Source organism: Amphiura filiformis, chromosome 20, assembly GCF_039555335.1.
Source record: "Amphiura filiformis chromosome 20, Afil_fr2py, whole genome shotgun sequence".
NCBI classification, from domain to species: domain Eukaryota; kingdom Metazoa; phylum Echinodermata; class Ophiuroidea; order Amphilepidida; family Amphiuridae; genus Amphiura; species Amphiura filiformis.
Window position 1 is genome coordinate 1,813,334 of NC_092647.1, and position 13,901 is coordinate 1,827,234.

The 13,901-nt window shown below is 36.1% G+C and overlaps 1 protein-coding gene across 2 annotated transcripts in view; it reads left to right on the top strand.

Moving 5' to 3' along the window:
- The window catches only part of LOC140142781 (tetraspanin-31-B-like), a 54,315-nt gene extending 40,688 nt beyond the window's left edge, over positions 1–13,627 (top strand). Inside the window, exons 4-6 of one of the 2 annotated variants that reach the window (XM_072164778.1) lie at positions 1,468–1,593; positions 9,616–9,732; positions 13,482–13,627. In XM_072164778.1, the coding sequence (XP_072020879.1) occupies positions 1,468–1,593; positions 9,616–9,690 (201 nt within the window). In that variant the 3' untranslated portion in view covers positions 9,691–9,732; positions 13,482–13,627. The remainder of the gene's footprint in view (positions 1–1,467; positions 1,594–9,615; positions 9,733–13,481) is intronic. The other variant, XM_072164779.1, reaches the window with a different exon arrangement.
- Positions 13,628–13,901: the final 274 nt, after the last annotated feature.

The window sequence follows — 13,901 nt, forward strand, 5'->3', positions numbered from 1 at the left end:
GTCTTTGAAATGTTTTGTCCCTTCTGCAAGAATTTATCTAAAGATTTTAGTATTTTAATGGCAATTCAAAACAAATATCAGTAACACCATGTAAATTTGCCTTTAAAATGTCAACATAGTCTTGTTTTAACCATTCTGAAATGTGGAGCTAATGCTTCATTCATTTCTAAGATAATTCAACACCAAGACACATAATGTACTTTGTTCACTTTGTGTTACCCTCCTGACACACCAAGAGTGGTAAATACTAGCAACTCTTGATGATCACAAACATTTGACATTGTTTAAAAAATAACTGTTAGGGATGTTAAAGTAATGCTGACAATCATAAATATATTAATTATACATAAATTAGTTATAAAAAGTACAAATATGTGGCTAAACATAGTGCCTGTTAAGGTACTTAGGCAAGGTGAAGCCCTGTTTTTGAACCGAACACGTTAACATTGCCATGATTTTTATTTTTGTTGGTTATTTGTACTTTAGTTTATATGATTACATGATATATTATTGATAATATTGCCATAAATTTCACGTTACAATTGTGCATTGGTGTTGTTTTGTTGTCAGGAGTGTAACTTTAAAATGGTGTTACACTCCTGACAACCAACTTAATGCACAATAAAGCAGACACATGTAACATAGCATGTCTGTTTCCATCATTATTAGTTTATTTGCATTAGATACAACAACAGAAAAATATGATTGCTCAATTTCATCAGCAATAACATTGTCAAAATCCAGGATAAAATTCAATGTTACACTCCTGACATTCGGAGGGTACACAGTTTGAACTCAAATTTATAATAAGGAAATGTAATTTACAAACATCAATTTAGCATTGAATGAAAGGTAACAGAACACCTATTCAAAATATGGAAACTGGAATTTTCAGCTGTTGATAAATATTCTTTCTTGAGTGATTTTGTTGCTAAATTAGAATTTGACCCCCTTTTTTGAAAATGTTGACTTCATTGGTAGATGACACATTTTTTTGGTACTTACAAAAGATAAATTACACAGATATTTGGTAAAATTATAATATAAGGGTACATGTTACTGGAACAAATATCAGGAATCAAACTGAATAGGTCTTACTTTTGCTATAGCTTACAGAAATTACATGTTGAATTTCAATGTCCACAAAAACGTTACCTCCTGACCATTTTTGGCATCAAAATTCTCATATTTTTTTTTCTGAAGCAGCCATAGAAAAAAATTTCTGGTAATGAAAGGTGGGCATCATAACTCATATTTAAGAATAATTACCTGCTCTAAAAATCATTTCAATTTACAAATATAAGGTGGAAACTGAAAGGAGTCATTTTTTTTTAAGTCGCCCCTAAGGTAAATAGTATTCATGTTCACTAAAAGGATGCAAATAAAGGCCTTAACAACGATTTTCTTTAAATTCTTTTATTTTCTTCTATTGTTGCAAATTGTTTTGTTTTATTTCTTGTTCTACAGCTTCCATGTTGTGAAGGCAATGCGACATGTCCTAAGTGTCCACAATGCTTTGACAAGTTAGACTTTTTATGGGAAAACGGTCTGCACATCTCTGGTGGGGTCGGATTATTTTTTAGTTTTACAGAGGTAAGTGATCATCATAAAGTAATAACAAACAGATGATGCACTAGCTGGCAAAATCCAGCATCATCTTTTTTTTTTTTTTTTGTACATTCATTGATATGACCTTTAAAAATATGGGTACCCCGGTACAAAAAGACTCCGCAACTTGAGGTGAAATTTTGCTTTGATTTGTTAGGCACAGGCAGTAGAACAATCGGCCCTCATGATTGTAAATGCGAGAATACTCATAATTTGCATAATTATACAAAACAAAGGAACATTTTATTGAAAACATTCATGAGATTTCAGGTACAAAAACTTAATTTTTGCCAGGCGGCGGATGACATGATCGAGCCGGCAACTCGTGAAACCGCCCGGCCGTATGGCATTTTCCATATACTCGTTTAGTTTTGTGGGGTTCATTATCGAACCCCAACGGTTTTAGCTTGTATTTATATTATTTATCAACATAGGCCTATTTGTTTGTGATATTTCAAGCGCTTTTAAAATTTCAAAATAATCCCATTCAATTACACGGTTGACGGCGAAAATTTACTGAATTTAGGGACTGCACGTCATAAACCACCTGATTTTTGCCTTGTGTTAATTTTCATCAATATTACTGTTGTTAGTGGTGTTGATTTATGTGGGTGTTCATTTCTTATTTTTGAAATAAATATATCATGCTTTTTAGTTACGCATTTGATGCATTTTGATCTAATCTGTTCTGAGCAAATGGGCATGCACTTCAAATCAAAGTGTGCGAGATACCTGGTGAAATAATCTGGAGACGGTATTTTGCCCTCCATGAGCGACATGCAAACATGGCAGATACCGTACTATAATAATTCTATGCTTGTAATAGAAACTTAATTAGGCTATTCCAGTTGCAATCCATACACCCCATATGACCTTAAATCTCCTACACAGGGGGTGTAGATTTCAAATGGAATCACCCATTCAAGCAACCCCATTTGAAATTCACACTCCCTTTGTGGAAGATTAATGTGATTTCTTCCATAGGGGATGTATGGATTTCAACTGGAATTGCCGATTAACCCAATCAAGTGCTACTCCCATATCCCGTACATATGGCTACAAATTCACCTCAAAAACACAATTCATTGCTTTGTTTCACTTTCATATAGTTTACATACAAATAGTCTACCAGTAGCTTTTCATTTAATCATAATATTAGCATGACTTACTTCATTTATGCTGATGACCCATACATTATGCAAGCCGTTTTAAAGTGAACACTTGTGTTACAGTTGAGTGGCTAAATTAATTGGTGTAATGGTAACAAACTTGTTGTATGAAATGTGCATGATACACTATTTGTACATATCACTTAATTAGCGATGAATTGAATCAAACTGATCGATAACTTACGAAAGAAGCTAAAATTATTTTGTAGCAAGCTCAATTAATTTATGACCCCTCCCCAGAAGAGCTTTTTATGACTAAATCAAGTTGCAATAAGGCCAATGTTATCATTTAGCCGGGTCAACTGAGCACAGTTATTTTGAACGACTTGTATCACGCTTGTACTTTGTATTGTTTTTCTTTCAAGCTTATTGTTTTTACCAATCGCCATCCTATCTTCTTTTGCAATTAACTAGTCTAGTCTAGATCCATTTATCCTTCAGTCTGTAGCATGTCTGGTTGCTTTGAACCCCATGGGCACTACTGCCCAAATTTATCTGCCTCTAAGAACATTTTTGATTGGATACAACGAGGGCTATCTCATGTAAAAGCCAATCAGAGATATGGTAAGAATAATCAGTAGGGCAAAAGGGGATTTGGTGTAAACTTACCCGAGAGATCTAAAAGCCGTATTTTGATTGGTTACTCAGATGATGATATCATGTAATCAACCAATCAGGAGCACTGTAACAAAGGCAGTAGTGCCCATAGGGTTGAGTCTAGTGGGGACTAAACTAATGCTTCAAATGGGATGTTGCTAAATTGCGGAAACATTCCGCTATGAATCTGTAAATCAACTTGTGTCTGGCAAGGGTGGTAGGTGAATATAGAGTGAATAAGAATGGAAACACATCATAAAAAGCAACTACCCGGCTGTTTTGAACAAAATAATCACAATCCATGCACCAATTTTGAAACTGAAGTAGGAAGACAGTCCAATAATGTGTTACATAATTTTTGTTAGTGGGTATGGTTTAGCTTGTAAATGCTAAACTTCATTGGTTTGTGTTGTGTATTATGTCAACAGTACTAAATTATACAGACCTTTCCAACTGTCCCTCATTTTGAGGGACTGTCCCTCATTTGGGGTTTTCCAAAGTGAAAATGAGGGACAGTCCTGTTTTCTGAAAATTTCAGTGATGGCAAATTTAAATGTAAGAACAGCAGAAATGATGCAAATTTCACTTTAAAATTTTGCAAAACCTTCCCTGAATTCTGAAAGTATTGCACACCTCAAGTATTTGAATTTTTCGGTACCTGGTTTGTGTACATGTACAAGGTTTTGGCCTCAATGTCCCTCATTCTGACTTCTGCAGGTTGGCAGGTCTGTAAATATAACAGTATGGGACATATGATATAGAAAATCCAGATGGAGGTACAAAAACGTCCCTTTGCAGTTAGTACTAGTTGATTAAAAATAAACAAAAAAACAATAATTTCTGACATCCGATCTAATAATAATAATCTTTTAAGTTATGTATCAAAAGAGGTTCAGATATTTTGTCCAATTGCTTCAATATGTTTTAGAGACTCGTTGGTTACGATTGTTTGAAATCCTTAAATATCGTGCAATGGATAACATGTTTATTCCCATAGAGACCTGTGCCAATATTTATTAACACGATGTGTACACAGCGGTGACCTACTGTACAGTGGTATTTTCGAGATGTCATGCTAGTCTGAAACCTTTCACAGAATTCAATAAAAGACATCAAATTTGCTCTTGCGAAAAACAGAATTCTGATAGAGTTGCTTCAACAAAGGTGCAACGCCTACTTCCGGGAATTTCTTTGCGACCCTTTGTCATATTTTGACGATGACGCATCATTTTGTACAATGTACGCCTTCGCTTTCACGCAATTTGATGAAAGTGTCAAATTAGTCTTGGAAAGTCATGTCAATATCCTACGACAAGATATTGTACGGTATTCCAGAAATTATTTGTGTACAGATTGTGGCCTACTTACCATCATAATATAATTAAGTACTTTATTATGTGTGTCCATCGAGAAATTACGACGAGATACTATAACAGACATCCCTAAGGGTTTGGGGATGTATCACTGACTAATGTTTCAAGTCAAGGAATCACCAAGTGAAGGTAGATGCTGGGAGGTGCTGCTATTATTATAGTTAGAGGAATTATTGGAATGGAGGATTTCTCTTTAACCCACAGAGGCCTCTTCAATCTACAGAGGCAGGTTGATAGAGCATAGGATGGAGGATTCCCCAATCAAAATTGTTAAATGAAAAATAGCTGCCATATGTTATTCAGTCCAACCTCCATTATCATGATCTATTTTACACATCTCTGTATGTTATCGGGCCTTGTGATTTAGGGATTCAATCATGTTTCACCATTGTTCATCACCGCTTAACAACGATGCGGCCAAGATAGTCGTGCGTGGGTTTACTTGCGAGGGCAGCTTTAGCTGCCCGAGCCAAGTAAACCACGCAGACGCCGCCGACGCGAGTTGTTAAACGGTGATGAACAACAGTGAAACATGATTGAATCCTTTCAACAACGAAAAGAAGCTAAATATCGATAATTCACGATTATTTTTTACGAGGAATGTCAGTTAATCATTGCCACTCAGCCTTACAAAAACTTCAATGATTTCTCTTTTGATATCAGCAATAAAACTACAGAATAACACGGCAATGTTTAGCCGCTACCTGAAAAATACTGAATTCAACTTGTAGCTGGCATATGCACAAAGGTTCCAGGCATGACGAATTTTACGCTCTCGCGTAGAACGCGTAGTCTCGCTTCGCGTTCGCAGATACGCTTACAGTAAAAGTGTGGGTTCATCACGGTTTAACAACGGTTGGCTCCTGTACAAAGGTATAGGAAGAGTTGTTGAAATTGAAAGGAAAACATGTTTTAATGATTTGACACCTTAATTTCATGCTCTGACGTTTTCAGGACAGATATGTGTTGCATACAACACAAATACTATCAGTAATATTACCTTATGTAACTAATATTTTGTTGTCTTTAGCGCTTCAGACTTTCAAAGCAGAATTACTTATAGTTCATTTGCGCAGATTTTTAACTTAATCCAATGGCCTAGCATGCAGGACAGAGTGTTCTCATAGTTCATTTTAACCAATTCTAAATACACTAAGACTGAGGGACAGCAGATATGAATGAGTTATCCAATTACTTTCAGACATTCCCTTAACTGAATACCCCAACAAAGTGGGCCACTAGGGATTGAACCCGTGCTCCATTGGGGTGTACCATAACCACTGCACCACACTCGGCCCCCTTTTGATTTGATATGCCTATGGCAGCTATTTACCTTTTGACCATTCTGCTGTAAGGCAGCAATTCAATAACATTACCAAGTCATGGTATAATTAAACTCTTCTGATGATAATGATATGTATCTTGTAAAATTATATCTTGAGTTTGCATCGCCCACGTTGTTCAACATACCGTTTGCATAGCCCATTTACTCAACAGCAATTTATTTCCAAATCTCGTCAGCTCACATTTCCTTCTTATATTTACTGATTTCATTTATCACGTAACTCATCCATATTATTTGCTTCTCCTTCTACGTTCTGGCATTGTGTCAACGATGCATGGGCAGTATTTGCCCTGTCTTTGGTAATGGGTGAGAAATTATAGTTGCGATCAAAACAGGATGTGACGTTTTTGAACAAGAAATGGTTGAGGTCGATCAAGGACATGTTAGATAACTGAATAAATTTCTGTTGCACAAAACCAGAATTTTACTCACAATCGGTGGTGTAGCCAAGAGGGGGGTGCAGTCTTCCCCCTGTGAAAAGTCTTTCCCCCTTCTTGCCCCCCCCCCCCTCCTGTGGGATGCTGGCTGCCCTGATATTTAAGATTTTAGGCCTTTAAACAAAATAATTTTAGCCTATTTTTGACCATTATTTTCATCAAAGTTTTCCCCCATGAAAGTTGCCTTCCCCTTTGCCCATCCTCTGAAAAAGTGCTGGCTACCTCTCCGCTATTCCTTACACTGGAGTTAAGCAGTAGGCCTATACCAAATGTGACCCCTCAGCACAACTGAGCCCGGATGTTGCCAGTGCCACTATTGAGATATGCTCCATCGAACTTAACAATAAACAATAGGAAACAAAGGATTTATTGACTGTTTTATTGATTTTTCACTACTTAAATGTCAAGTACTATAGACATGATATACATCTTTTTAAAGCTAATTTCAAGCAGAATATTTTGGTTGAATATCTCAAAATGATGATTGGCGACATCCGGGCTCGGTTGTGCTGAGGGGTCACAAATGACATTTTTTCACAGATGAAAATTTGCAACATATTTAAACAGGTGATGGTGAATTGTTCTTGTAAAGCTGAAAATTAAAAAAAAATCAACAAGTGCAAAATTTTCTGCTTCATTGGGTTTTTAGCAGGATTTGGTGAAAATTCACCAGGGAAGTGGTTACATAACTCCCTGTTCACTGGATCATGCACCTTTTGGTATTGGTTAGTACATGTCATAGATTTTGTGTTGCGATCATTTCTACTGTGGTGTAGAACTCAAAAGCGTGATCCAGTTGACATGGTGATAATCAGATTACACGTAACAGTTCGCTGGCGAAGTGATAAACTGATGGTCTTAAAAATACCAGAGACAGGGGAGTGTGCGCTATGATATTTCCAGTAGTGCTATTACTGTTCTAGTTTTCTTCACTAAAGAGTTTATAGGTCTATCACTGGAATGAAAAGGAAGATGCACGCTATAGCTCAAAGCCAGTGAGGATATCTTACGCTTCCCACAATGCATTTCTTCCCTGCACTGATATTGCTATTCAGTGCAATATGGGTTAAAATAGTGAATTACACTCAGTTTCAGAGAACAACGGCAGTCCCATGCTCGGATTGACGGAGCACCCTGTTAATAAGCGACATACGTGGAGCTTGTGTTCCCTTCAAAAGCACCGACCAGCATATTCGGGCAATCAGATATCGGTCTTTTGTTATGATTGTCAGATGATTGATTCAGCCAATCATCAGAACCCCACTTTGTGTTTACGCTGTGCGCGCTCTCAAAATGTAAACAACTGCTGTTCTTCTCTGCCAGAAATTGTAAAAGAGCTCATGCAGATCTTGGAATAATTTTTTTTAGGTATTTCTTGTTACTATCAACCCATGTTGTACTGAATAGCAAATCAGTACAGGGAAGGAATGCATTGTGGGAAGTGTAAGATGTCTTCTTTGCCTCAGAGCTCTCTGTGTTATAAATTATATTGAGTCATTTTATAAATCACATGTCAGAGAGAGCAGAAGTAATGTAAAATCAAATCACAACTGTCCCAATAAGCAAAGATGGTGACATTTGTTTTGAAATCTAGATTTGTCCGCATGCCCAATGCAATGCTTTTCCATCTTTTTTAAAAACAGGTGACGGTTGTCCCATTTGTACATGTAATTAATTACCCCTAACACCCAACCCTGCTTTTTGCTATTGGAAGTTAATGAAGAAACAAAAAAGGAGAGAAGATGAAGAAAGAAGTCACTGCACCCCGGATTCAAACGTTAGACCCCCCGCATGCCAATTCAAGCACACGATCACCGACTGGTAGCCACATGGGTAACACTGCCCCGGGCAGTGATTCCGTGAGCATATAGCACTTTTAATAGGGTGATTGCGTCATCGCAGACCCTGGGAGTCACGCATGCGCAGTGGTTTTCATCTTGGTATTTTGTGGTATTTATGGGTGTTAGGTTAATAGATTATGGATGTGGGCCATTGTTGTGAGGTGCAATCACCGTGATCACAGTTTACCATAGAACTAGTGATGTAACAGAATTAATATAGCAATGGGTTTACGGAATTTTTTCAATGTATTGCCCGGCATTATAAGCAGGATGTGCACCCATCACCTGTGTACATGTATGCCTGTGTGCAATGATAGATTGGCTATGATGATGCGCTGCTCTTTTCAAAAACACCGATATACATCTACATGGTATATGTCCGAATGAAAATTCTATAGAATTAATCCAGGTCTTTATCCCTGTACTTTGATAATCTATGTTCAAAAATATGTTCAAAAATAGTGTAAACCCATTGCTATGGTAATTAATCCTGTTACATCACTACTTCTACAGCGAATTCTTTTCACATAGATGTCAACCTTTCTATTTTCTTCATTCTCTGAATGGGTTTATTTTTTACTACGTTTACATTGAGCAATTAATAGTTTATCCGCTTCCAACCCAGCTGGCATATTGATCCTGTTATTACAATGATCTCTCATGGTTCAGTAGTGCACGTGTACACGTAGCTTCTAGATTAGTTTTCAGTTTGCGTAAAGCTCAGTAACTTTTTTTTTGCTTTTCTTGCAGCCATAATACAGATTGCCTATTAACAAACAAGATACGAAGCACAGAGTTGATACAAATTAATTGAATTATGTTCCTACCATCTTTTCTCTCTTCCTTGCATTCTGTTTAAAGAGGAAGCCCCACTAGAGCAGTTCTTCTGGGGTGAATCAAACCTGCCTATCAAATTAATCAGTGACAAGGTTATCTCTGAATTTGACAGGTGCTAATAACATTAAAACATCAATTAGCACCTGTCAAATTCAGAGATAACCTTGTCACTGATTAATTTGATAATCAGGCAGGTTTGGCTCACCCCAGAAGAACTTCTCTGGTAGGATTTCCTCTTTAATGTTTAAAATGTTAAATTACTTAAAATAATATTGTTTACAAACCCCTTGCTATAAAAACAAGTTAAAATTGACACAAATAAACTGAATTGTTTCTCTCTTTTTCCTCCATTTCTCACTTTTTGTTTCCTCTGTGTTTGTACATGTACTCACCATACAAACATGACAGCTGGTAGGGGTATATCTAGCAGTACGCTATAGAAATCAGAAGGACCCTAGAGCTAACCCTAGCGCATTCTTATAACTCCGGCTTCACATCATTCATGCCAAACCAAAACATTGACAAGTAAAGTTGCTTTTCTTTATTCCAAGTTTTTTTGTTAGTTTGTGGGGACACATCCGTGACGAAAACCAGTAATATGATAATTACAGTTGAAATCCATACACCATCTATGGAAGACATGATCTTAAAATCTCCCACACAGGGAATGAAGATTTCCAATGATGTCACACGTTTTAGGTAGCCCCATTTGAAATACGCACTCCCGTGTAATATTCTAATAATTCACAATATTCAAATGTCATTCAATATTAACAATACAGTGGTGTTTTTCAAGAAAAATACCTGAATTTAGAAGTTGCAGTTCTTTGTATTGATTTTAACTCGGCGGCTCGGCGCACGATATAAATGACCGGTTTTACATGCCACATTGATCGCTATGAAATGCAACTTTTAAATTAAGGTATTTTGCTTTGAAATCACTACTGTGCTGTTCATATTGAACAAAATTGGATGAATTTGGTATCAAAATGTGTGCAATTAATCACCCTTTATTTTATGTACATTTTTGTGAATATTTATGAATAATAGTTCAGCAGCAAAAGGCGTATTTACAATGGCTGCGGTACTTTTTGTGAGATCTTTATAAAAGGGCAATGGTTATGGATGTGTCTCCATTATATACTGCGCCAATAAAGTATCCTTACACTTGGAAAAATAATCACAATTGCCAAACTGAACAATATTGGGGTTAATTTGTTTCCTTAATAGATGCCCTATCTCATCCTGCACATGACACCACATTGAATCCAATGTGACTTCAAGAAGCAAAGTTACAAGCTTTTGATTAGACGAAGGTCCAGTTTTAAAAGTGACAAACTGGCCTATTCAAAACTCCACAGACTAGACATCTGGTTTGAGAGTGGTGAATGGCTAATTTATGCGCTTGGCTTTAATTAAGAACAAAAGGAACAAAAGAAAACTGAAACAAAAGAACTGACAAATAAATTGAAAGTTATGAAAAGTACAGAGAAGCAAAAACTGCTTTAAATAACGCTTCATTGAAGAAGCTGTGTTATCTCTTTGTTTCTCTTGTTGGAATCTTTTTGCGGCTTGTATAGGCCAGTTTGTCACTTTTAAAACTGGACCTTTGTCTATTCAATTGCTTGTAACTTTACTTCTTGAGGCCACATTGGATTCAATGTGGTGTCATAATGTTCAAGTTTAGATAGTGCATCTATTACAAAAACAAATTTACCCCAATATTGTTCAGTTTTGAAATTATGATTATTTTTCCAAGTGTAAGGATACTTTATTGGCGCAGTATAATATAGTTGTACAGTACAAGACTAATGAATGCATTTGGTGAACCCATTTGGGTCTATTAACCCATTGTTTAGTTTTGAACTAACAGAGGCAGACTTTTCCTGTTGCATGATGACACTTACAAGTATTTTGCATTTGAAAAGGTGCATCGGGATTATAACATTTTGTATTTAACCCTATGGTCCAATTGTGAAAATCGAAAACTCCCTAATGGAAGAAGTGAAGTACGCAATGTAGACAATGCTTAAACTGCACATAGTTATTTTTATAAAGTTTTTTTTTTAAGATACTGATTTAAAGAAACCTAAAATAATGCAGTTGGTTCTGGGCTGTTTTTGAGGTTCTGTTAAAATTCCTAACAAGGAAAGTCATCTGTTTTTAGGATATGAATCAGGTACTCCAATTGAAATCCATACACCCCCTATGGAAAACATGATCTTGATCTCCCACACAGGGGGTGAAGATTTCAAATGGATTCACCCATTCAGGGTAACCCCATGTGAAATTCACACTCCCTGTGTGGAAGATAAAGGTTGTGTTTTCTGTAAGTGGTGTATGTGTATCGACTTCAACTGGACTATATTATGATATGTAAAGCTATATTGCCTGCAGTTTTATTAGACTAAATTGGTGACCCCCACTTGTCTTCCCTATTTAGATAATGTGGTCTGTTAGAAAGGGGCAACTTGAGTTGGGCAATCAATGTAAAGCAAATTATATCCAGTGTAAAGGAAATTGTCACTGTTCAAGAATAGATTCAGAATCCAAATAGGATTGACTTCATAACAGAAAGGTACAGGTCTATAAGGTATAGGTTTAGGTGTCCAATATCAACATCCATCAAACTATCTTTCATCCGAATTTCAACATTTTCAGGATTGCCAAGAAAATCTTATACTTTTCTGTTACAAACATTTTATGGTTCGTTTTGAACAATTCCAGTGAAAAATGATATTGACTACTCACATGTTAGTGACATTTCACCACTACACTAGTGGTTTCATCAGACTGGCAACTCATCACATCTGACTGCTTTCTTTTATAGGCATCAGGAACCATTGAGGGTGTGATGAGTTGGTCAAAGATGAGGACGAGGGGACCTATTCACTCAACAACATCTTTGACCAACTCATCACACCCTCAACGGTTCCTGTTGCCTATAAAAGAAAGCAGTCAGATGTGATGAGTTGCCAGTCTGATGAAACCACTAGTGTAGTGGTGAAACATCACTAAAAATGTAAGTACTTCAACATTATTTTTCACTGGAATTGTTCAAAACAAACCATGTTTACAGAAAAGTATCCAATTTTCTTGGCATTCCAGAAAATGTTGAAATTCAGATTTTTTCACTGGAATTGTTCAAAACAAACCATGTTTACAGTTAAATCTAACATTCCAATTGAACTTGTTCAAAGAATCTGATACTTTGTTTGATTCCTTATGTTTAATTTATTTTCATTCATTACACTCGTTTTCATTTCGGATGTCAGCCTGTGTTATTAGCTTCCCACCTTCAATTAAACGCTGTCATCGCCAGAATTGTGTGACATGTTACTTACCAATACTGTTTTTATTTTTTTATGTTGCGTTAATTCCTACTCTGCAATTCACGTTAATTCTTCACTGTTGATCACAAAACACAGCCGAAACTTTTACCTGTGTACATTGTACATTCACAGTTCCCACTATGTATCTGCTTGTATGTATGTCTACAGGTCGAGTTCTTGGAGCACACAAAGTCTAACTGCATGAACTGCCTGGAGCAGAAAAGGCGTATCTGTCTTTGTTTAATATTGGCAGATAACCCTTTTGTGCACCAAATAGCACATGCAGTTGCCTTTTTTATGCGCCAAGTTGGTGATGTATGTTTTGCTGTAAAATGTTTCAAGTTTAATTTGTCATCACTTGCACATTGTAAAAGTCTGCCTCACAACCATATATGCTTCATGCTTATTTAAATACATACTAATGCATTATGTATATCAAGTCAATAGTAATAAAATCCCTTTAAAAAGGGATGTGTTGGCAAAGGATGAATTACAATGAGTAGCATCAGATTTCTATTTACATGAATATATGCTCAAAATATGTTTGGTGGAAAAAAACATTTGGATATGTTTTAATACTATATAGTTTTACGAAAATGTTTCTTAAACAGTTGACTCAATAATATGCATACATGTATGATTTAATTTCAATGTCTAATTCACAAAGAGGGTTTACTTTTAATCATGGACAAAAACTGAAGTGATGTCCTGCTTAAATATGAGAAGTATGTTCTTTTGCAATAATTGAAATGTAATATATTTTGTAAGTATGGTAATGATTTTATATGGTGTTTAATATCATAAAAAATGCACTTTGGCCTTTGGGCCACAATGTTATTTCATAATAAATTGAAATTGAAATATTCCAAACATTTCAAGCTATGATGGATATAAAAGTGTGTTCATTTGCTAATTGTTTGATTCTGTTCCTATTTCTTACAGATTATTGGAATATGGATAACATTCCGCTTCAGGAACCAGAAGGATCCCAGAGCCAATCCCAATGCATTCCTTTGAGCACAGCGCCCTCTATTGCCCACCCACAAAAGTATTATTAATATTATTGTAGATTTAGAGCTTTAAAACAAGATGTTGAGAATTTGCCCAGAGCAGCTGTAGATAAACTTAATGAAAAATCTTCAAAATGAGAATTGGCATTTAATCTGTGTTAACGTCCATCTTTGTTGCACAATGCAGTGGTAATGTATGATATATATATATATATATACCAGGGTGTTAGCTAGCAGCCCTCGAATTAAGGATCTGAAGGGGCACAGCAACTTTTTTAGGGCAAGTTGATAATTGCCTTGGATTTTCACTGAAAAGGCAAGGCAGGACGGCAGTTTGCAATATTTCAAGATG